The sequence below is a fragment of the Myripristis murdjan genome, chromosome 5 (assembly GCF_902150065.1).
Source record: "Myripristis murdjan chromosome 5, fMyrMur1.1, whole genome shotgun sequence".
Lineage (NCBI taxonomy): Eukaryota > Metazoa > Chordata > Actinopteri > Holocentriformes > Holocentridae > Myripristis > Myripristis murdjan.
Genome location: NC_043984.1, coordinates 12,838,015 through 12,861,834, shown reverse-complemented (window position 1 = coordinate 12,861,834; position 23,820 = coordinate 12,838,015). Strand labels below are relative to the sequence as shown.

The following is a 23,820-nucleotide window of genomic DNA, read 5'->3' as shown; positions in this document are numbered from 1 at the left end:
GGATGATTTGATAATAAATCCATTCCTATAGGCCACTGAAATGATAACACACAAAAACCAACTCATTTCCAGTTTGTTTAGGGAGCTGCAGCTCATGTGGGTTTTGACGAGAGGGCAGTAGGAACGTCTGTGCATAATTGCAACGAAACTAAATAACATAATTTAACATAAATATACAAAACTCACACCCTTACCTGATTGCGATGAGGTGCTGGTTGTTGTTAGCTCAAGAGAGACACAGGGGGGCATGGCAGGAGAGGAAGACCGTCGCAGCACATCAAACATGGTACCCTCGTTGATTTGTACACCATGCAGGCGTTAAGACGTGTTAGTAATGCATCCTCCCTTACACAGAATTAGTTTAGCACAGGTGTTACACTGTGCTGCCAACCCAACATTTTTCAGAGAAAGATTAAGCCACGCTTTTGAGCGCTGCTTGCTGCAGTCCATGATTCAACCCGTCCACCTCTCGCAGGTGGATACAGTACCCGCTATGGAAACTGAGACCAGTGCCAGTGAAACTTGTTTCATTTGTTTAATAGGACCTAGTCACCAGAATCAAAATAAAAATTTCTTAATGATTCCTTTGGAATTGAAATTTTAGAAACTGTTCCAATTTAGAATCAATTTCTGATGCCCATCCCTATTCTCCACAATGTCAACAAAAAGTGAACATTGTAAACTTTCTTAAAAGGTAGAATTTATGGCAGAGCTGTTGCATTGAGCTGCAGATTGAACAGGTGTACCTAATAAAGTGGCCACTGAGAGTACAATGTTTTTTAGAAAAATCCCATTAATTCTGCCTTTAAATATATAAAACAGTACACCTACTTCCGCTTTAATGATCTGCCCATCTACCTAATAGCATACCCACTTACCCAGGCACAGCCACACCACTGCTTACTGCTAAATTGCAATACCTGAGAACTTTTCTCAAGAAAAGCTGACTTGATAAGGTATGACAAATATGCCACAGGTAAAAAGAAAGCAACCAGTACAATTAACTTGTCAAAGGTTAACCTCACCGGGGCTGTAATTAGTTGTTGTGACATTCCTACCATGTTTTAAAAGGTCACAGTAGAAGTGTAGTGCGTTTTCAGTGTAGCCCCTCCGCTCTGTGGGAGTACAGTGATTCATAGAGTCTGATTACGACAGTGCAAATTGAAGATCAGAACCAAGTGCATAGGAAGCCAGATTGTTTTGATGCATAAAGATTATAAAGAGAAGCTCAGAAACCATATAATTTCAGTGCGCATTATAGGGCTTACTCATGTATTATGAGTTTTCACTAGATAAGACTTTCAGGGTAGCAGCAGAGAAGCAGAGAAAGATTAGAGGAGTGAGAACAAGAAAGTAGGAGATTAACAGTGAAAGAGGGGGTGGGGGGGAGATTATGAGGGAGAGAGATGACATAAAAACAAGTTGTTCTCAGCATCACTCCTTTCCCCAGTTTCTTTTTTCTGCACCATAGATATGTATATTAGAGGAGACTGTTTGGAAGACGCACAGAATCTGAACTGACCTCCATTAATCTGCCTCAGGCTACAACCTGGGATAGAAACCATGCACATAATCAAATTATTCTCCCCCTATGATCATTGCAACGTGCAGTTATACACTCCTTCACCAAGGGACAAACAGAATTATCTTACTACATGCACAGAAAAAAGGTTTCTTATGGCGTTTCTGTCCATAACAAACACACACAGGGGATTGCAGGCGTTTGCTGACTCTTTTTTTCACACCTTTCTGTGGACACACTTTTGATATAATTCCTCTGAATGAAGTATGACTATGTTCAAGTCTCTTTCATTCATCTTTTCTTCTACTCCAACCCTCCTACCCTAGCCATTCCTACGCAACTATTTAATAAACACAAAAGTCTTTTTATACTGTTTACTTATTTCATATTCCACGTTTCCATGCCAAAAGATACCAAGGACACATAACTCTCTTTGCAGAAATAAACAGACAAAACACTTTTTTTCCCTTTTGCAAAGGAGTAAGCAATTCATTCACACACACACACACACACACAGAGAGAAAGATGAAGCATTGTGTGTGATAATGCCACACATTCTCATGCATGGAAACATACAAAAAAGCACAGGAAATTGCCATGCAGCGCACAGAAACGCTTCCTCTTGTGTGTTTACTCTTGCACACTTACTATATGTACACAGATGTTATCTGCACAAATAACTGGGAATAAAGCTATCTGCCAAATTGTGTGCACACCTGCAATTGAAGCGCACACTAAACAAAACTCACCGTCTTATTACTATGTAGGTGATGAGGTAAAGAACAGCATAAACACTATTAACAGAATCACGCACACATAGACACACAATCACAGCCACCACACACTGGCAACAGGTGGATTGTATTTTTAGATCGATGAAGGATCACTGAATCAATGTCATAATTATGGCTCATTCATAAACAGTAAAACAATGCTGCTTACAAAGGAAAACAACAGCTGCTGGTTTTGAGTGTTTGAATGGCTGGAGGTCATGCCTTCACATTTCATTTTAACAAATGAGACCTGCAGCCAAAGCACAGTCCCCCTCTGTGCAAGCAATACTTTCCTCTGGGCAAAGGATACACTTTCCTTAGTTCTACCAGCTGTGCAGCCTCTTCTCTTTGCAGAGGGGAAAGCTAAGAAGACATGTAAAAGTCATTTTTGTGAATTTGTTGTCATATGACTGCATTCATATGCTTTGTTCAAAGTATTACGCCTTAGTTATGACATTTCCTAATAAATTTGTTCTTTAATTTCATAATTGCTGAAGAGCAAGACAAATGATCTATCTATCTATCTATCTATCTATCTATCTATCTATCTATCTATCTATCTATCTATCTATCTATCCATCTGCTTTTTTATTTATTCATTTATTTATTCCTTTTAATTATTTTTTTAGGATGTGATGTGGGTTCTGGAGTGAAAGCTCTCAAAAAAGGTCTTCACAATGAACATGCTAAGCAGTAACACCCAAACCAAGGCTTTGCAAGATATGTCTTATAACGCCATCTCCTGGTAAGACATGATATTGCATCTTTATTCTGTTCGTAGGCTTGTCCTCTTGTCTGAATTAATTTCTGCCTCCCTCGCAGCAGAGTGAAGCAAGGTCATGATCCAGACAACTGTTTACTTCAGATGTCTCCTACAAACTCTACTCCCCTTTGATTGCACAAACTTGTGAATATTCATAAGCTTTAGAAATGGAAAACATATTATACATGGCTGAATTTCCAAAACACCGTCTTCAGAATAATTAAATCCTCAGAAGAAGATCCTCCTCATTATTTCGTACCTTAATTCAAAAGATTGCTCTTACATAATCCTGTGTAGTCACTTAATGACTGACATCATTAAGAAGACTAACAGGCTGCAAAAAACTCGAGAGACTCGAGTGGCTTTGATGAGAACAAACGAAGGACAAAAAAAGACAAGAGGGAAACAATAATAATTATAATAATTTTATCTTCTTGTCAGTGCTTTTAATTGTTTCTATGTTTTATTACATCCCCACTTTCCTCTGTATTTGTGTTGTTTTTATTTTTTTGTTTTTTCTCTCATGTAAAGTGCATTACATTCCATCTTAATGTATGAAATGTGCTATTTGAATAAAAATGAATTGATTGTGTGAGTGAATGAAAATGGGGTCAACCTCATAATTAGTGCAGTTATTATTCATAAAACTGAAAGTAGAAACTATCCTTTCTTTAATGCAAGTTTTATTTTCAAGTAGTATTAAACATATATTTTAAATAAGCTACCTGAAATGTATGACTTTATGACTCTGATGATCCCATTCTAAGATTACAGACTTTTGTCTTGAGCCTCCATTTATGAGTTTCCAACACACTGGTCACACTGAAGCTGAATACCTTAAAGAGAACAGTGATAAAGTACCTTTCAGACTTCACTAACTAGATAGTCTTTTTAGAGATATATTCCACTTACACGACTATGTGAGGCCTCCTCCAGGGGGCGACACACAGCATGAAAACTGGGCTAAAGAGAGTCAAATGAACTGCAGGCAATGGGACTTTCCAGAAAATCATCTCTCTAAATCATCATAATTTTCTTACTGTGCACTAGTGAAAATTACCAGATGCAGGTTCATTCCTCTAAATCCTAGACAAGTCCACACCTCATGGTTTATATTAATTTATGTCCTAATCCAATGCAAATCACACAAAATGCAAAGAGAAAAAGGAATATCATTTGGATTAATTCTATTTCTTTATTTCATACTTCATGTCAAGATATCTTTTTTTTCATAGGAAGTTACGTCTCATAACAAAAGATCATGTGTTTAAGAAGGAGGGGGTGAGGGGGGTGTGGCTCACAAAATAAAGGCATTCTCTCATAATACTCTTTACAAAGTCATCTTACAGCAAACAAAACAAGAACAATGTCTCAACGGAAACAGCAGAGAATGATAAATCAAGGTTGCTCACTTTACTTTTCACTTTATTCGAACTGTGACAAAAGAAACAAAGAACAGAATTGTGTTTACATACATGTATGGCTCCTGAGATTCTTAGCGGGGCAGAGTCACTGCAAGGCCTGCACCAGAGCAATGTAAGCACCAGTTATTGTTTCCCCGCTGATAAATGCAAATAAGACAATATGAATCTCAATTGTTTGGGTTTAATTTAATAGTTGTTGTGTCATCGGCTGCTCTGCTGGAAATTAACTGTGACTGAGGATTATTGCCCATGGTGATAGATATGTGTCTCATTAAGCTGGATTACAAAGTTGATTTTTCCGATGAAAACATTGCTGTGGTGGATGATCTTGAGCAATATCCGACCCTGACATGTACAACTGGTGATGTGAACAAGCGTCAAACAGAAACTGCAAGCACAGAATAAAAAGAAAAAGAAAAATCACAGAATCTTTGTACCCTTACCTGATCCAAAAATCACTTTTCTCTCTTTGTTCACCTAAAGACTTTTGACAAATGAGCAGAGATAAAAGATAGTGGCCAGAGATCCTAGCTAGGTGCATCTTAAAAGTAGACAATGTGGCATTAATGTGTAATTACCTCTTGTTCACAAGGACCTAACAGCGGCAGGCAGCGACACAGACCCTCTCTTTAGCAAGTGAAGACTTTGGTGATGCAGAAACAGCTTGAGATACCTGAACACTTCATTTTAATATTGCTCTGACAAAAGAAATCATATGCTTTACGATATTCACTGACAACACGACTGTTTGACGCACGCATTCACACATACGGATACCTGACAAGAACTTGGCGAGCAAATATTTATATACACAAGAGCTGCAGAGAAGACCCTTATATGTTGTCCTCTCTCTTGGATTCCTCCTATAGGACAAGACAGATGCTTTATGGCTGGCACTATTACATTGTTGACATCTACCACCACCTCTCTCTTATAAATTTATACACAACAACAAACTGATAATCATTGGTTGGATGGGTGAGGGGTCTTAGAACACCCTGCTTTTTAATCCCCCCCTCGTCTTTTCTCATATGCCTTCCTCTCACAACTTCCTTCCTTTCAGTCAGACATAAACTGAGATCAATAGTCAGTCAGTTAATGTTTTTTCCCCCCTCACAGATCCAAGATTTGGGGCTTTGGACGAAGACAAACAAGTTTCCATCTGTTGGGGAGATCTGTTCATCCAATGGATGCATTCAAGACGAGTCCTTCTGTTATTTGCCAAAACCAAAGTCCCAGTTGACATATCACTCAAACAGTCATCCATAATCTGTCCTTTTTTATCTGCCAAAGAGTATGATGAAAAATCTGTTATCCTGACTTAACCCACAAATAGTTCCCTCTTGCTGCTGATCTCAATTCAGTTTGGTGGATTTGGTGGATTACACATTGATCCAAGATATGCATGTTCTGGTCCTTAACCTCCTAGTGTCCGTTGGTTTCAGGGGCCGAGGCGGGGGTCGAGGGGGTTGAGGAGCGAGAGGCGACGGCTGCCTTCTCTCCACCAGGACTGGAGATGGAGGGCATGCTGTCAGGGGCCTTACTGACCCCAGCCAGGCCGACAGGGGACACTCCAGCAGCTGCCGCTGCCGCTGCTGCTGAGGCTACAGCAGCTGCCCTGGCTGCAGTGATGGCGGACACTGGTTTGGGCTGGGCCTGAAGCCCTGGACTGCAGATGAGGTGATGTCTCTCCCAGTCCTTGTGCTGGCAGAAGGAGCCGCAGTAGCGAGCGGCATTGCAGCCGCTGCACGTCTCACTAGCCTTGCGGCCACAGTTCCAGCAACACTGCAGAGGAGGGGAGGGAGGAGAGGTGTTAAATCTATGAGGTTAACAAAGGATAAGGAAATAAGAACATCTGAGGGTCTCTAGTATATGACTTCACCACATATGCAAGCCTCGAAAAAACTCAAGCTGACACTATTTCACTATCTCACAATGCTCACAAGAGAGAGAGAGGGAAAAAGAGGACTGTATCCCGTTTAAATCTGAGCACATGATAAAACTGCAAGCTGTCATCGTCCAACAGAAAAACGCCTTAGATTATTTTGACTAGTCACAACACAGTGTTCATGAAAATGTACTCTCCTTGGAAACAGCACTAAGGTAGAGTGCATGGTTAATTTATCAGCAATACCCCAAACTGTGATGGAATGCATGTAACGCTGACAAAGCAAACAATACACCATTAGACATAAACAATGTATCCTTGGCTTAGCTGGGCTTTGAGAAGTGGGTTTCAGTAGGACTTATTTATGAGACTCCAAAATAGATGCAGATGTGAAGAAATGACTGGAAATCCATGTTCACATCAGTTTCAGGAAAAAATACAGTCAGCTAGCATTTCTGGAAAGTGTCTTGAGAGACTGCTAAAAACTGAGCCCTCCTTCAACGTGTGTGTGTCTATATTCATAAGCTGAATATATAAACGTATATGTGCACGGCTGCACACATACTAGTTCCACAGTTGATATCTCTGCCTACCTCGCTGGAATCCTCTTGCTCATTGATGACCATGATGGCGTCCTCTTGGGCCTTCCTCTTCGCCTCGGCCAGGGTCTTCTCCATCTTAGCCCTTTCGGCAGCAATCATCTCAAAGGCCTTCTGCTCGGCCTCCGCCACTGCCTTCTGAACCTCGTCCATGGCCTGTCGCTTCACCTCATTCACTGCCTCTTCTACACGGAGGAGGAGACAAGAGGAAGATGTGCTTGACATCACGTTCATTGTTCAAATGTACAGCTCAACTAGTTTATATCCGACTTGAAACATGGTATGAGTCAAAGAGTCTATGGCTATGGCTGTAGTCATTTCTGTAATTTGCCCCAAAGCATTCATGATGTCTATGTATAACTGGATTGCAGTTATCTTGATTGTTTACAGTAAAATGTATTATGATTATTTTCATGTCGACCACTGTAGTAGCAATTTTTTTTACTACATATAAAACAAAGGTTTTGGTGTTCTTACCAGCTTTCCTCCAGATTTCATCTGGAACGTATGTCGAGCCTGGCCGTGGAGCAAAGTCGCGCTGGGCATCTGTGGCAAAGCAGAGATGGGAGGGGGGGAGGGAGGGAGGGATAATTAGCACCTGTCACGGCTTATACAGATCTGACATTAAGACGATAAGTTAATAAGTCAACGGTTGACTTAGTAAATGACAGCTTAATCAAGTTACAGGTGTTCAAACAGAATAGCCAGACAGAGCTGTATGGGCAGAAACACAGGCAGGCAGTAATATATTATCTTCTATGACTTTGTTATCCATACAAACAAGTGAAAATATCTAGGCCACACAACCAACATAATCCTTGTTTATAAGAGTCTCAGAGTGATCTGAGATCCAACAGCTTTAGAAAGCAGTGTGTTTGGTTTGGAGAAAACGGCAGACCAACAGACTGTGTCAACATTCTGTTCACTCATTTCTCCTCTCTTTCCCTCCGTTGTGCAACCGTCTCTGTGTTTCTGTATCTCTACCTCACTCCCTCTCTCCAGTCCTGCAGGCCTTGCTCACATCCACTTGTTCACCCTCTTCCTCTCTACCCATCGGTCACTTCTTCTGTCTCGCATTCACTTCCTCTCTTCTTCAGTTTGTCACCATTCCCTTTTTACCCAGGATTGCATACATTCTCCCCACCGCCGTCCCACCCCCGCTACAGTCTTTCCGAGCCCAGGCCCAGGCAGGCAGGCAGGCAGGCTTCCCGGCTGGGGGCCCAGATGGTGCTCTGGCGAGTCAGCCAGCTCTGGGTCTCTGAGCCTGCAGGACGGCAGGACGGCCCTTCTGTGGCCGATCTGGCCAGGGCCAGTCCTGGCACCTGTTTGTGACTATGGACCAGCAGGGGGACAGCAAGGCTGGCGCTTAGAGAGAACACTGCCAGTACACAGCAGACTGAGGGACTAACTGCTGAGGGACTCGCTAACACACTGACATGTGACTTAGTTAATGATAAAGACGCAGTACTCATTATGACCACTAGAGGGCACAGGTAGTATGGACGAGATGCAAGTGTGTTCTGGTTTCTCCTCACATATTTTAGTCCCATGTAAGAAAATTTCAGGATGTCCAAAAGATTTATCTGTTGAATTAATTCAGAATAGACTTGAGTGCTTAATGCCTGTCTAGATAGTATTTCCAAGTATTTCTGAGTGAATTCTAATCAAAACCAATATGTTTCAGCATGTTCCCTGGAAAAAAAACTATCTGCTTCTCAGGAAAAACTGATGACTTTTGCTCAGTGATTTTTTAATATTAACTAACTGAATGAGGAAAGTCTCTAATGGTTTGGCTCAGTCTCATGGTTATGGAACTTCTGCTCTGATAAGCTCCTATTGCAGAAAAGACAACAAATACAGCTGGACATAGTATGTTTTTGCAGGAGATTATAAAAACCCACCAGAGTCTGCAGAGTGAGGGCTGTGTGTCTTGGAGAAGGGAGTGGAGCCCGAGCCTCCTTTGCGCGGGTCCTCCTGTTCGCTGGAACGCCGTCTCCAGTAGTTGAGCTCCTCGCGGTCCGACTCCTGACACCGTCTGAGCACGCTCACTGACCTCCGCGTCTTCTCCACCATGTCCACAATGCAGTTCAGCACCTGTCAGAGGACACAAGGAAGAAAATTTGAATTTGTGTTCAGCTGCTTATCACTACTCATGGAATAAAATTACATTTTACTCGGCAGTTTTGCCATTTAACAATTATGGTCAGAAGTGCAAAGTCAAAAAGTGTGTCTGCATGAAAATTTGTTTGGCAACAGAAAGTTATTAGTATTTACATTACATTGTTCTGTACTGCCACATGTGCAGCAGACCATGTACTATCACTGTGACACTCAGAGAGGGTCAAATGGACTTGTTGCTCAGGGCCAAAGTAACAAAGATGAAGTTCTCCTTCCTCTCTGTAGTGCCATCTATTAGCGGTAATGGTGCCTGTCTGCAGACTTACATGGTCCAGATGCCTCCATTCATCAGCCCACTCTCTGTCTGTCAGTCTGTGGTCCACTGGCTCCTCGCGGTAGCCCCCGTTAGTGCCTGATTAAAACACACACACAAGACAGACCACAGGCCAACGTGATTAACATTCTACCTGAGGTTAGAGATGCCTCGAGCAACAGTACAAGAGTGAAAGGCTTGTGTGTGACTGCATGTGTGTGTATGCGTGTCTGTGGCAATAGCTAGCTGTTTTCAGTTAACACATCAACAAAACTATGGACTTTAAACTTTGAGTGGAGTGCATTTAGCCACAAGATTTGCTGTGATTATCATAATTTGGGGACAAACAGACCTCAAAATGACCCTGTGTGTGCACAATGGAAATGCCTGTTGGCCACATACAGTATGTGGTGCTCATTGCACATAACTTAATCCAAGAAAGCACCTTCCTTGATAGAAGAAAGGCAGAGAAGAAGAGAAATTACAAACAAAGATGAAGAGAGTGAGACCAGAGTGACGCTGACTGAGTGAGGGAAGTGGAGTGAAACAGAGAAAGAGAAGTCTGTGACGCAGAGCAGACTCTCAGCACCCAGGGCCTGCGCACATCTGGAAGTCAGCTGTCAACCCCACACACACACACACACACACACACACACACACAAGCGCGTGCACACTCTGCTCCCCATGCTCTCCCTTGGCCCCTCCCCTCCTGGAGCTCACAGCATTCCAGTAGGGAGACACTCAGGCTGAGTGGAGTGGCTCCACTTCTAAACACAACCAGCCGGCCTGACACTCACTGAGGACCGCTACCCACACACACACACACACACACACACACACACACACACACACACACACATTTCATCCCACACAAATTAAAACACAATACATACGACTTCAGCAGTACCTCCTATTAAATTTAGCAGTAATAATAGGTTATACACACACACCCTGTGCTTGTGCAGAACACACAAAATTCTTGACACGTGTCCATACACACAAAAACCACATGAGAGCATGCACTCTGACTACAAAGAGATAGAAAACCTCAATCTCTTAAAAGTGAGCAACAAACAGCCAACAAGAGACCACATGCACACTAAGCCCGCTGAAGAGAATAGTCTTACACACACACACACAAACACACACACTAGCCTTCTTCTCGACCTCTCCCCCACTCCTGGTTCTCATCAGTGCTCATCAGTTCAAAGCCATGGGTGTGTGGAACGATGTGTGTATATGTGTGTGTGTGTGTGTGTGAATATGAGTTAAGTGGCGGCAGGCGGGCGGGAGGCTGTCAGACAAAGGACTAAGGCCTCGTAAACACAGCACCACTACCGTGAACATATCAAGGTGTGTTTCAATGTGTGTGTGTGTGTGTGTGTCTGAGCTACTGCTGTTTCCACTGTGTGCTGACAAGTCCCAGATGGAGGGTAGATATACACCAGAGTAGATCCACCCCTCCCTGCCTGGACAGTGTGGCTCTGTTTATACACACGTGGGCTCCATACATCTACGGTGCTGTCACTCATATGGCCGCGGCTGCACAAACACACAGACCACCCCGTCGGCCAGGAGTTATCGATCATAAAGTTAAGACATGCGTGCGCGCGTGTGTGTGTACAGGTCTGTGTTTATGTGCTCATGCACGTGCAGAGGTTTTGGCCATGTCAACAAAAACACTAACAGTTCAGCTTCGCGAACTGAACTGTAAAGAGTGTTATTTTATAGTCTGTATAGGCATAGAGGATCATTCCTATGCTGAAATACAATCAGTTTTGTAGGTATAGAGGTTGCAGAGGTTGTTGTATTTTCTTGTGTTTTTTCTACTCTTTAATGTTTTTTTTATTCGTTTACTTAACTGTACAGCCTATTGCACTGCTTTTAATTGTACCAATGTGCTATTTAAATATACCTTGGTGTTGTTTATTTTGTGGCCTTCATGCTTTGTGCACCACAAAGCATGTCAACAAGCATGCTAATGTTTGTTGACATGCTCTAAATAAATTGGTGGAATTGAGAGTTGTCCTGAGGATTTGTTTGTTGAGCATCATGAGGATCGATCCAGCTACATACAAATGTGTGTGTGTATCTATGTTGCTTGCCTCTATCACCACAGTTGTGAAAGGTGTAACACAAAAACGTACTTATAAACCTTGAGGGATTGGGTGTGTGTGTGTGTGTGTGTGTGTGTGTGTTTGTGTGTGTGTGAAGGGGGTCATGTGCCAAAAGTAATGGGTAAGATGTTATAAACTTATGAGAAACGATGGCTTTGCATCACTTACCAGGAAGTCTAGGCCTGTCTTTGAGCTCGCGAAGCTCTAGCATGCGCTGGTTGTGCTCGCGGTGCAGGATGTGCGGTGCTGCAATGTCGTCCAGGGCGTAGTGCTGCAGGGGTGGAGGGGTGGGGTGAAGCTGGGCGCTGAGGGGCAGCGGGTGTGCAGGACTGTGCCGGGGAGCGGGGCTGATGGTGCAGATCCGCTTGGCAGAGGGCTCCAGCGCTGCGGGTGGACGCTCGTGGAAACCGTTCTCTTTACTCCTGCAGCAGGAAGGGCAACAGTGACGTTCAGCAAAGGGATGGAGCTTTTGTGAGTCTCTGCATGTCTAAACAATTTACCTTCACATGCTCCTACAGTATCTCAGCATTGCCTATTCTTATTGTATGCATATATTTATGGTATATGTGCATATATCCAAACACTCAGTATGGTGCTGTGTATGTGAAGGCTCAATTTATATACACATATGCTCTATTCCCGTATATAGTCTATGCTCGTGCAGTCCTCTAACCTGCTGGGGCTGTGTCTCTTGGCCCCGGCGTCACCCGTCTCCATCAGTAGCTCAGAGGAGTCAGGAGGGGAAGCCAGGGTAGTGCTGAGCAGGAGGTGCTCATGCTGGGATAGGTACTGAGCTGGTGTCTGCTTGGCTGCCCGTGCACAGTGGAGCAGCTCCCTCTGCAGAAGGGGTAGGTTTGCCTGGCAAAGGAGGAAGAAACTTGTGATACCAGCTGCTAGGATTCATTACTCAAACTTACCAAGGAGTCCCATGTCAGGGAAAGAGAAAAGAAAGATGCCTTCTTGTTTTGAATGCCCCCTTTATGAAATGAGCAGTATCAGTGCTGTACTACTTGAGCCACTCATATACTCAGCAAAATTTCACCTACCCGTCACATACTCATCCATAAATGCAATGGAAATATCACAGTGAGTGAAACACTTGTGATACACTTGTGTGTTTTATTATTCTGCATGCAGACCACCAAAACATGAGATCACAGAGGCAAATTTTCAGTACTTCTGTGCAAACAAAGCACAGATCAAAAGTGACCAATTACAGAAACTGCTGACTTGCTTTGCCCTGTATGCAGTTGCAATATTGAGGAGGTGCACAAAAGCTACAGCTACAGCCTTTGCAGACTTTGCCTGCATTGCAGACACACTCCAACATAGCTATGGCAACATTCTGATGTTGAACCATGAATTATCCTAAAGGCTTGAACTGAGTCAGGATGTGGGGCTGCGGCTGCCACCATGCTTGTAGTGGCTTCCTGCGCTGGATTGAAAATGGCTGCATGGGTGTCTATGCTGCCGCTGCAATTTGTTAGTAGCTCACTGCACACTGCACTGATACTTATGGGGTCCTAAGTCATATGTCTCTCACAATACAGACATGTACAATGAATGGGGAGCCCAGAAAAAAAAGATGAATGAAATATGAGATTACACAGACACTATTTCTCCCTCATCCCTTTCCCCTCTTATTTTTTGTGTTTCAGCAAGGCTGTCTCCTTCCCTCTATCGCTCTATCTCTCTTTAGTTTTCTGCATGTCCTTAATGAGGACCAGACCCTGGTGTGTTTGTAATTACACCACTTCCTTACTCCCTCTTTCTCCACTTAAGAAACCAACTAAATAACTATACCCTTCTCATACTGCAACTCTGATCCCTTCTACCCACAAAGCACCACCAACCATCCTCTGGCAGATTCTGCAGAATACCTTCCAATCTAATCTTGCCAACAGAAATATTCCCTCTGATGTTCGTTGTTCGGTCTCATCTAGCCAATACTGTTGTACCTTCTTTACAAAGATGCCTATACCTCATCCTTATGGCTGCCTACCCTCACCCTTCCCCTCTGTTCTCTTCTGCCCATCTCCCATGCCCCTCTGTGTCCCTTCTTTCCCCGGGGCCCCAGCTAGCCGACACATGTGTTGTGTGTCAGTTGAGCAGAGGGCTCTCTGGGGTTCAGCGGGGCGGATGCTAGATTGGCGGCGCCTTGGCAGCTGAATGCTCTCTTTTAACGGGACGGCGGCTCCATATGGCGCACTGGAACCCATAAAAGAGGGAAGGGAACGCTTTATAGGCATGTTTCACACTTCCGAGTTCCCTCTCTTTCTCTCTCTTACTCACCCCCTGTCTTTTCCCACTTCCTCACCCTCTGTCTCTCCCCATCTGTCTATTTCGCTCTCTTTCTCTTTCTCTATCTCCCTTCTCCCTCGTTCTTAAGAGAGGCTGCGCCCAAGGAGCTGGGATTAAGTTGTGGGGAGCCCCCCAATCGTAAATTAGTGGAAGGAGGAGAACAGAGATGTCTTGTCTCGACACTCTCAGACAGACAGACATGGGGGCTCCAAAGGTGAAGGAGAGGTAAGTGTGGAAAAAGAACAGATTTCAACTGCTCTAAGTTACAGCACTAACAGCAGTGCATCTGACTGAAGTGTAATTTATGTGCTGCTTTCCTGAAGGGAGCTCTTAAAAAGTATACTCTTGCAGACTCCCCTGGTTACAAAGGGGCTCAGGAGGCTGTTAAACTTACACTCGCCTGGTGCTTGTTAAGTCAACACGCAAAACTCAATTTTTTTCTTTGAACTACTGAGTTTATTGGATTTGAAAATTTATGTATCGTACTCACAGACTGCTGCATAATATCCTGAGGAATATTTTGAGAAATTGTATTTCTACGAGTTTGCATTATTCCTCCAATGACTTACAAGCTCAATTACAGACAATTAATTCGCCCAGATACAGTCAGATCAACTTGAAGGGGGTAGCAGTTACGTTGATGGCATGGATCTAATATTCATCTTAATATTCTGAGGTTAACAGTGAGCAGTGGTTGACAACATCAGCAAACAGAGGTGTAGGGAATGAGCGGATAATGCTGTCAGCATGGTAGATTATTGTGAGAGGCCACAGATTAACCATTGGAGGTATGGTTTAAATTTGACAGAGAAGCAGGGGAAAGAAAAACACTGAGACAAGGTCCCAGGGAGAGGTCCTAGGGAATGATGCAAACGGCTGAGGAGGAGGATGAAGAGGTGTTTACCTTTAGAAATGGAATAACAAAGGGCCGTAGGGGGAAGTTGGTGGCCTCCTGAAGCCGTGAGTGGAACTCCTCAATGGTGACTGTTGAATTCTGAAAGAAAAAGAGAAAAGGTCATCCAACCAACCAATAATTTTTCGCACAGTTAAAAAAAGGAAAGCTGGCATTCCTAATGGACTTTCTAGATCACTAACTCATATTTTTTTCCATCTTGTAACTTTTAAATACCCAATCAACAGTCACTGCACAACACCCCCATTGCCCCAATCGGCGTTCCAGCTCTCTCTCTTTTTTTAGTGCTTTTGCTCCCCACCCCTCTCCTCAGAGCAAGTTCATGCAAGCCGAGGAGCCTTGGAAACTGCCCAGACAGCTTGTGCGTGCCAGTTTCTATTGGCTTACCAGGGTTGACAACCGTTAGTTCACTTAGCATCAACTAACAAAGTATTTCCAACTAAGATCAAAAATTAACTGCAGCACAGCTTGGTTTTGACAGTAATAATAATACTAAACTATTGGTCTTGACATCCTTGACATGCTTTTCTCACAAAGACCTTCTGGACTTGGAGTGCAGAGTGGATGTGGTAGAGGGACGGCTGCCCTGAGAGCGAACAGCCAAACAAAATAATTTTGTTGCTGTAATTCCTTGCTCAGCCGGATGAGACGTGCCCTTAACAGCGATCATGGACCGGGGCTTTAACACTGTAGTGAAGGACTTACCACAAGGGCCAGAACGAGGCTTCGGACGCTCTCGCCAATCTCAGGAGAGATGTCATTGCCAAACTGCTGCAGTGTGGTCAGGAAACGTTTCAGCTTGCTCAGCTGGCGCGCCCCACAGGTGGCTGGCAGCTGCTGGTTAGCCAGCGACGAGGAAGAGGAAGACGATGGTCCATTGCTATAACGTTGAGGTGGGGACGGCACGGCATTCAAGGTGGGTGGGGAATGGTGATTCCCATTGGTCACTAAGGAGGAAAAGCAGAAACTGAAATGAACTCAGCTCAGATATGACAGATACATAAACCTACTTATGCGACAGTCTAAACATCAGTGTGTTGAGAAATAGCCTCAGACATGAATCAGAGAGAGAAACTTGGATGGTCCAGAGAAGAAGGAAAGTGTCTTACATGCTGTGGTAGAAAAGGAGGCCGGACGAGGGCCGCTGGGGTTGACAGAGGGCAGGGGGGGCATGGTGGAGCTGGCACTGCTGCTAGGGGCTGATCTGGAATGAGTCTTAACATCCACAGGAGAACCGGGCATGGCAGGGCTCTTCTTCTCTCTACTGTCTGCAGAAGGAGAGAAAAGAGAGAGAGAGAAGCAGAGGTCAGCTTTGGGTCAGGAACTTGATCGTATTTAAGAAAACTGTCATCGTGTTGGCATGGTGCTATGTTTAAATTAAAACTAGGATTTGACATTGTCCAGATTTAAAATACCTTGTTACATGGGTAGCGTTTTGGGGAAATGCAGAAGTGCAAAGTTGCGAGTAAACCAGGGTGACAAGTATTTTCTTTAACAACTTGGTAAGACATGGAGAAGCAACTTAACTCTTTTGCATTCATGCAGTACAAAGAGACCAGCAGATGGGTTTCTGTAAGAGAGGCTGGCAAGTAAAAAAAGGGACCACTTTAACTTTCCCTTATGAGCTCAGTAGTTTCAATCAAAGCAGAAACTTTAGGTCCATAGCTTTTGTCACAGGAGAAAACAAAACACCCACCCCCAGCCGCTCCAACACATACACCCCCCTGCCCCCCCATCAATGAACCAGATGTCTTAGGTTTAGGCCTTCACTCTTAACCATTCAGATCGATAACAGAAGAAATGCTGAAGAAGGCTATTGTGTGGGAGAAGAATGGCCCCTCATTGAGCTCCCCAGCAAAGAGGGGGGCACAGAAAGAAAGAAAGGGAGAGAGAAAGGGACGGGGCTATTTCACGCTTTACTAACAAGATCGGTAAAGCTTTTGAATGTTAAACGCATACTTCTAAATATGCTATTGCTGCTGAATGAGACCACCAGATAAGGGGTAAGGATGGGGGTGGTGGTGAGGAGAACTGGGACCAGAGGCAGTCTTTGTGTGCTGGAGATGCATGAAGGCCGGGTCCCGTCTCCATTTAGAGTGGATCAGACGCTTCTAACTGCTTTAAGAATGGACGATTAATAGACAAGCAAGGTCTTGCAGGTCATGGGTCAGCCAAGAGCAGCTTTTAAAATGTGGTTTCATGGTTTTAGGGCTTTGGCTTCAATGACACCCTCTATATCCTTTTCACTGCTATGAACTCTGCATGGCCTTGAGCCACAGGGCTCTCAGTTTATAAAGGCTTACGTTGGAAGGTTTTAAGCCTCGAGTGGGTTGAGCTCAAATGGAAAAAGTAGGTCCAACGTAGAGAGGAGAAACATTTTGAATTTTGCAATTGCATAAAGATGAAATAATGTCTGCAAGATTAAACGCACAAAGAAATCAAAGAAAGGTCTAATTACAGAAGTGAATGTATATATTCATGCATTTACACACACACACACACATATATATATATATATATGAACTTTTAACATCCCTAAACAAAGCTGACTTCCTGATCTGACAGTATTCAAATGCTCCTTTCACCCCTAGACACATCCCCACGCTTTCTCAATCTGCCCTCTCTGCAACTCATCTGTCCTGCCTGCAACTCATTATACAGCTTTGACTCCTCTTCCCTCTTCTTCGCAGCGCTCTTTAAACTCTTCTCCTCTCTCTCTCTCTCTCTCTCTCTGCCTCTTCCTCTCTCCTTCTCTCTCAGCCCCGTGGCCTGCCTGCCATCGCTCCACCTGTTCACCAACATAGGGGGCAGGAAGGAGGGATCTATGCAGACATTTGGGCTGTCACACACACTCACACACACATGCAGACTCTGCCAGCGCACTGCAGGAAGCAGCCTGCAGCACACACACCGGTTCCAAAGCTCCGCACACTCCCTCCGTATGGCCAGGAAATTAGAATGACGTCTCAATAACAGAATCAACGGGGCATATGGCCTTACAGTCAACATTGTTACCATGTAAACAACTTTATTTATATATACAGGTTTACAATTTGGTGACATGCGGACATCTCCACTGATGAAAGGAAACGGGTGTCTCTTATACTAAAAGATTTACACATCCATGCTTGTCAGGTTTTCGACTGACATGTCTAATTTAAGCCATGGGCTCGAACAAGTACGCATTACAGACAGAAACATATTGCACATATGTCTTATTCCACATCCCATTTTTGCATGGAATTGAGTAATTAGGCTGCAGCTGTGCTCACACAATCTTAAGATGTGGCACAGTAGTCTGTCTTCAGCCATGCCAGAAGTACATGGCCAGAGTAGGAGACATCAGGTGTGAGTGTGTGTGTGTGTGTGTGTGTGTGTGCATGTAGAACTGAAAGCCCATTGAGATTTTCCTCTGCTTGTCAATTAGACAGCATACATATCTGGATGACTTCATCTGGCTAGCAAACACCTGAGACCACCGTATATATTCACAGGACTGGCAGGGGAGGCAGCTGTCACAGCAGCCTGCAAACACACACTCTTTCTCTCTCTCTCTCTCTCTCTCTTCCTCTGTCACTCCCTCTCCCTCTCTCTCTACACAAAGAGCATACAAAGTGGTCCAATGTTAACTCAGGTGAATATTGGCTTAGAGGAGGATGTGGGGTGTTTGTCTGGTCTGAATGCCACCTGTCACCATCTCTCTAATGGAACAAAGCAAAGGTACACAAAGCCCCATCACCACACGTCAACAGGATTAGATGAAAATGCCACGATGCATAGACAGCATCTGGAGGCAACGGGGATGTGCCTACAGCGAGCTTTGGGTTTAACAACGTGGAGAAAATCAAGTCGATAACACTGTGAACATAACACATGATATTCATTATACAGCTGGGTGGCAAAATGCCTCATCTTCCTTGGGTTAAAATGTTTTCTAATCTAGCCAGGCAGGCATATACTTAAAATGAAAAGCCATAAAATTAAAAGCAAACCACTGCTCATACCACTCTTTGCTGCTGCTCTGTTCTTCCAGTTATTTTCTGTCATATCTCCATGTACTTTTTACATTTTATATGCACTTTTATATCTTAGCTGCTTTATTAGGTTTCAAAAACAGTTGCCACTGCAGAGAGGGAGACGTGATATGCATCTGCACTGATGGCTGCTGTTGCTAGCCAGGTGTGTCTTGTTTGTTCAGCTTCAGGTGACGCTCGTCTGCATTAAAACATTCTGTGTGCTTTAATTGACTCTGCCTGTGCAGGTGATGATTCAGAATGAGAGAGAGAGAGAGAGAGAGAGAGAGAGAGAGAGAGAGAGAGAGAGAGAGAGAGAGAGACAGCAGGATGAAACAAACATCCTCTTTGCTGAGAGCTATTCCCAGTGGGGCAATACTGTGATTCAATGCAAAAAATATGGGAAATGACATCAAAAAATTCTAAGAAAGTCAAGACAGCTTGATACAGTGTGTAAATATATGTGTCCTGTGTTGTGGTTTATCAAGCTCATAGTTTGAGTTAGTTTGAGCTATCTGGGAAAAGCTGACAGTTGTGAGTCATGAGCAGAGTGAGACTAAGTTATGTGTGTGAGTGTGTGTGTGCATGCACAGCGCTGGTATCTTCACCCTGTCATTGTAAATGAGGTGCGAGGAGATGCAACGCAGGCCTGACTCACTTATCACTGACAGCTAAAAGACAATCCCTTTGTTTGTGCACTATGTGGGCTCTGAACACAGGCACCAACACCCACGAACACACATGCAATCACAGCTGACGGTATTGAATGTTAAGACAGACTTTTAATGTGTCAGAACATCCACCACCACTCCCACACACCATTTCTCTCTTTGTTTTTTCATGGAGGTACCAGCACAGATTACCCCGATGCATAAGCAAAGCATCAAAATAACAGAATAACAACAACAACAAAAAAGAAAAAAACATTTTTTTTTTTTTTTAAATCAAATGGCTTCTACAGTCAACCTCTGAGCATTTTAATAGCACTCAACAGAGGAAAAGAGTAATTGATTTGAGAAATGTTCTCAGGCAACAGCAGTAAAAATAACAGAAATGGATGGGGAAAAACAAACAGCAAGTACGAAGCAGAAAGAAAAAAGAGAAAGAGTAGAGATAACGAATCGGGGTAAAGCTAAGGGCAAAAATGGGCTAAGTTATAGGCACCGTGTCTTAGCACCCGTGCCACTGATGGGCCCTTTTCACTCCTCCCCCCTCCTCCTGTACCATATGGATCTAATCGGCCAAGAGCCGGCCAGCTGGGACCTCCAACAGTCACCTGTGAGGGTGGAGGAGGAGGAAGGGAAGGGAGGTGGGGGAGGGGGTGCAGAAAGGACTGTTGAAGACTCCTCCACCAATCCAAGGCTGCCCCCTCCTCCACACACACACACACACACACACACTACTCCCTTCCCTCCAAGGCCAGGAGAAGAGGAAGGAGGAGGGGAGGGGAGAGGCACGAGGCGGCTGAATGCAAGCGAGTGGACTTAAATGCTGGGGAGACAAAGACTGCACCTGGTCCCCGTCCGTCCACACACACCGCCACAATACAGCACACATCTGTTCCTCTCTCCCTCCTGACCTCCACCCACCCACCCACTGCAGAGGCAAGGGAGCATGCACAGACACACACAAACACACACAGAGAGAGAGAGAGAGAGAACCACCTCCGCATATGCACTCTTCTCTTTTTCTTCCCACCTCTCTCAACTCTCTCTCCATCACACACACACACACACACACACACACACACACACACCATGTCATGTTGTAGCCTCACAGCTAGGCAACAGGTTCCAGCAGCACCCCATGACAACTGAGTAAATATAGGCTCAAGGACTTGCTAAGTATTGCAGGGGCTTCTCTTGTATGGTGTCAAATTTCTAAATAACAGGAGGCACGCGTCCCCTCGTCCATTCTGCTTCTTATTTCAATGAACTTCATTTATGTTATTGCTCTCTCGAGGACTGACCAATTCTCAACTGTTGCCTCAATACGGGCTTGGCACTTGTTTTCCCACATGGACAATCAGCACCAACTTTACAACCCACTGACAGCTATGTGCTAGCGAGCTGTACGCAGCGCGGTCCTCTACGAGACAAAAAAATCCATCTCATTCCATTCCTTTCAAATCAAATTCTAGGTTTATCAAGCAATGGCAACTGTAAAGTCAGAGAAGCTGAAAGAACAGGAAATTAGTGCTTTTCAAAGTCAGGAATACCACAGAAGTCCCCGAGGCGGTTGTTGTGGGTCCTTAGCAAAATGAGGAATTGGTTAATTTCAATAGAAACTGGTAGAAAACAAAACATGTGAGTGATTATTTTGACATTATGTTTTGATCTCGCCACATTCAATCTATTTGTCGGTGTTCAATTATGACGGCTAAAAATGTAATACTTCCCTAAAGGGCAAAGTCAGCTAAAATTGGGTCCACAGCTTAATGAAAGTCAACTCGGGAGGCTAGTGAATGAATACGTTTGAAAACCCATTCAGTGAGCGTTCTTACAATGAAACATTATTTCGAGCCAGACGGTTAATTTAGTCCATAATCAGGGCTGTTCTCTTAATCCATATTCAGATTACAAATCAAACTCAAAATGATTCAATCAGTGTCCATTCCTACAGAAGACAAAATTGCCCGCCATCACTGCCTCTCGTCAACAACTTCATGCAACATCCAGGAGAGTCTGGACGAGCGCCGTCAGGGATCAGAAGTCAGCCTGCGTGTTAAGAGGCGCCAGAGGTGGAAAAGGGACGAAAGGAGGGAGAGACGGGTGGAGGATGGGAGGGAGGGTGGGAGAGAAAATAACAAGGAGAAAATACTGTTTTCACTTGGTTTCATCAGAAAGACAAGCCTGGCTGTCAGAGTCAGAGCCAGGCTGTTTGTCTTGGCTCCCATTACCACCTTCCAGCCCCGTAGACTACATATTTGGACCAGACCCAATGTCAACACTCTGCTTCTCTGGTAGGGAGGGAGGGAGGGAGGGATGGAGAGATGGGCATTGGGGGTGGGAGGGGTGCGAGAGAGGGGGGGGAGAGAAAGGGAGAAATCCACACACAGACGGAGAGCGAGAGGGATGGAGAGAGGTAGAGGCAGAGAAAAAGAAGGCAAAAAGAGAGACTGGGGGCAAGGATAGAGAGACAGAAAGAGTAAAATGTGTGTCTGTGCTCGCCACTGTGTATTTGGGCATGCACATGACTTCTCATGCGCACAGAAGTAACAGATGTGTTGCTAAAGTGAAGCCATCGTGTTTCCATGAGACTGATGGATGGTGAGAGGAGCCCTCGCGTAACCTCGTCACTCGGCGAGATAATTACAAAAACACTGCTCGTCGTCCAGCTTGCCACATCGTAAAAAAAAAAAAAAAGAAAAAGAAAAAGAAAAGAAAAAAAAAAGAGAAACCCAGGGATGGAATAGTACTTACTGGCATAAACAGAGTGAAAGAGAGAGAGACAGAAAGAGAGAGAGAGCATCATTTAAAGACAGGGATGTAGAGAAAGAGACAAAGCGAGAGAGAGAGAGAGAGAGCGAGAGAGAGGGGACTGCAAAGCAGACGGCCGCCGTCAATAAAAACAAGGAACGAGCCGTAAAAAAGGCACAGTGTGATGTGATGCTGGAACGAGAGGAGGGAAAGGAGGTTTGGCAAAGGAGGCTGGACAGAGGAATGGACAGTATCCACGTGGACATGAGGTCAGAGCACGGGGAGAGCAGAAAGGAGGGGGGGTTGGAGGAGAACTCGTGCACAGATCATTTGTCTTGTAAGAACAGCTCACCCAAAAATTTTAATTTCGCTATCATCCACTCACCGCCGTGCCTGCGTCTTTGCCAGTGCAACACACAGGGAGGTAGCTCACGCGACTTTCTCTAGAACAGCTGATGTCAATACATACGTCTTTTTTTTTTTTTTTTTTACAGTTCCAAAAGGGGCATAAAATGACAACAAATCTACTCCATACGGCTCACGATCCAAGTCCTCTGAAACAAAACAACACATACCCAGTGATATATTTACACTGGAATTTAGCTTGTTATGGAAATTTCCGGCAATGATAAATAACTCACAGACCAGCGTGTCCTCCTCTGGTCTTTATTAATCCCACCTGCTAATTCCAAGCTCATGCTCCTATGCAACACAGCCTCACAACACAAACTGTTACCAAGCGGTTGGAGCTTTAATCCCTTAGCGCCGATATTTTGATAGAGGTCAAAGTGCTCTTCCTGGATGTTGAAAACAAATCGAAAGTTCTCATCCGGTAGAACGTGCACACAAAGCTGGGGTGCATGTTAGTGTGCGCTGTTTTGCTATCTAAGGCTATTGCAAAGTTATGTGCTGAGGCCCTGTTTCCATCATATAATAGGCCATTCATCGTAGGAGCCATCCTCCAACTTGTAAACAGCATTCCACATCCAACACCTTATCAATAATATTAATGTCATATTTTAGTTAAAAGCTGCGATACATCAAACCAGTGGATAAATAACACAGAGGTATCTGGAAAATGGCATCCACTAACGCTAATAAATCCAAATTTAATGCTACTCTTATCATGTTTTTTGAGCTGACAAACCAATTTTGCCTGACCATATTTTGTCAAAGAGAATACTGTAGGTCTTTTTCACTGTTTTGCATCAGAAGAGCCATATGGGGTAATTTTGTTGTCATTTTTTGCCTTTTTTGAAACTCCAGAAAGGCATTAGGCCTACCCATTAGGCCCGTTTCCACTGCAGGAACTTCGGGGTAATTTTACGGGGCCGTGGCCGTTATCGCATGTCTCCACCGCCGGAACCACCCCGAAGGAGAGAGTTCAGGAACCTTTACAGGGACTAAAAAACGGCCCTGCCTCGGGGTAGGGACTCTGGGCGGCCCCGAAAAAACTCCTGGGTTTACTCACAGCGCGATGTGATGTCAACAGAAAGCAGGCGTCCCTAGCGACACGGCCAACACTACCAAGCTAACGCTAACATGCTAGCTAAGATTAAAAACACACTTTTTAGCCGGCATTTTTAGGGGCGCTAACGTTAGCTTTAGCGGACTTTAGCTAACGTGAACAACACACTTTTTAGCTGGCATTTTTAGG

At 44.3% G+C, this 23,820-nt stretch overlaps 1 protein-coding gene across 3 annotated transcripts in view; it reads right to left on the bottom strand.

The window, feature by feature from the left end:
* Positions 1-4,456: 4,456 nt before the first annotated feature.
* cbfa2t2 (CBFA2/RUNX1 partner transcriptional co-repressor 2) overlaps positions 4,457-23,820 on the bottom strand; it is a 25,656-nt gene continuing 6,292 nt past the window's right edge. Inside the window, exons 1-12 of one of the 3 annotated variants that reach the window (XM_030052489.1) lie at positions 18,736-18,832; positions 16,259-16,301; positions 15,841-15,999; positions 15,437-15,678; positions 14,723-14,812; positions 12,191-12,375; positions 11,686-11,939; positions 9,414-9,499; positions 8,871-9,063; positions 7,447-7,515; positions 6,964-7,154; positions 4,457-6,267 (exon numbers count right to left, since the gene is read on the bottom strand). In XM_030052489.1, the coding sequence (XP_029908349.1) occupies positions 5,908-6,267; positions 6,964-7,154; positions 7,447-7,515; positions 8,871-9,063; positions 9,414-9,499; positions 11,686-11,939; positions 12,191-12,375; positions 14,723-14,812; positions 15,437-15,678; positions 15,841-15,999; positions 16,259-16,268 (1,839 nt within the window). In that variant the 5' untranslated portion in view covers positions 16,269-16,301; positions 18,736-18,832 and the 3' untranslated portion in view covers positions 4,457-5,907. Of the gene's footprint in view, positions 6,268-6,963; positions 7,155-7,446; positions 7,516-8,870; positions 9,064-9,413; positions 9,500-11,685; positions 11,940-12,190; positions 12,376-14,722; positions 14,813-15,436; positions 15,679-15,840; positions 16,000-16,258; positions 16,302-18,735; positions 18,882-23,820 lie in introns of those variants that run through there. The other 2 variants (XM_030052488.1, XM_030052490.1) reach the window with 2 other exon arrangements.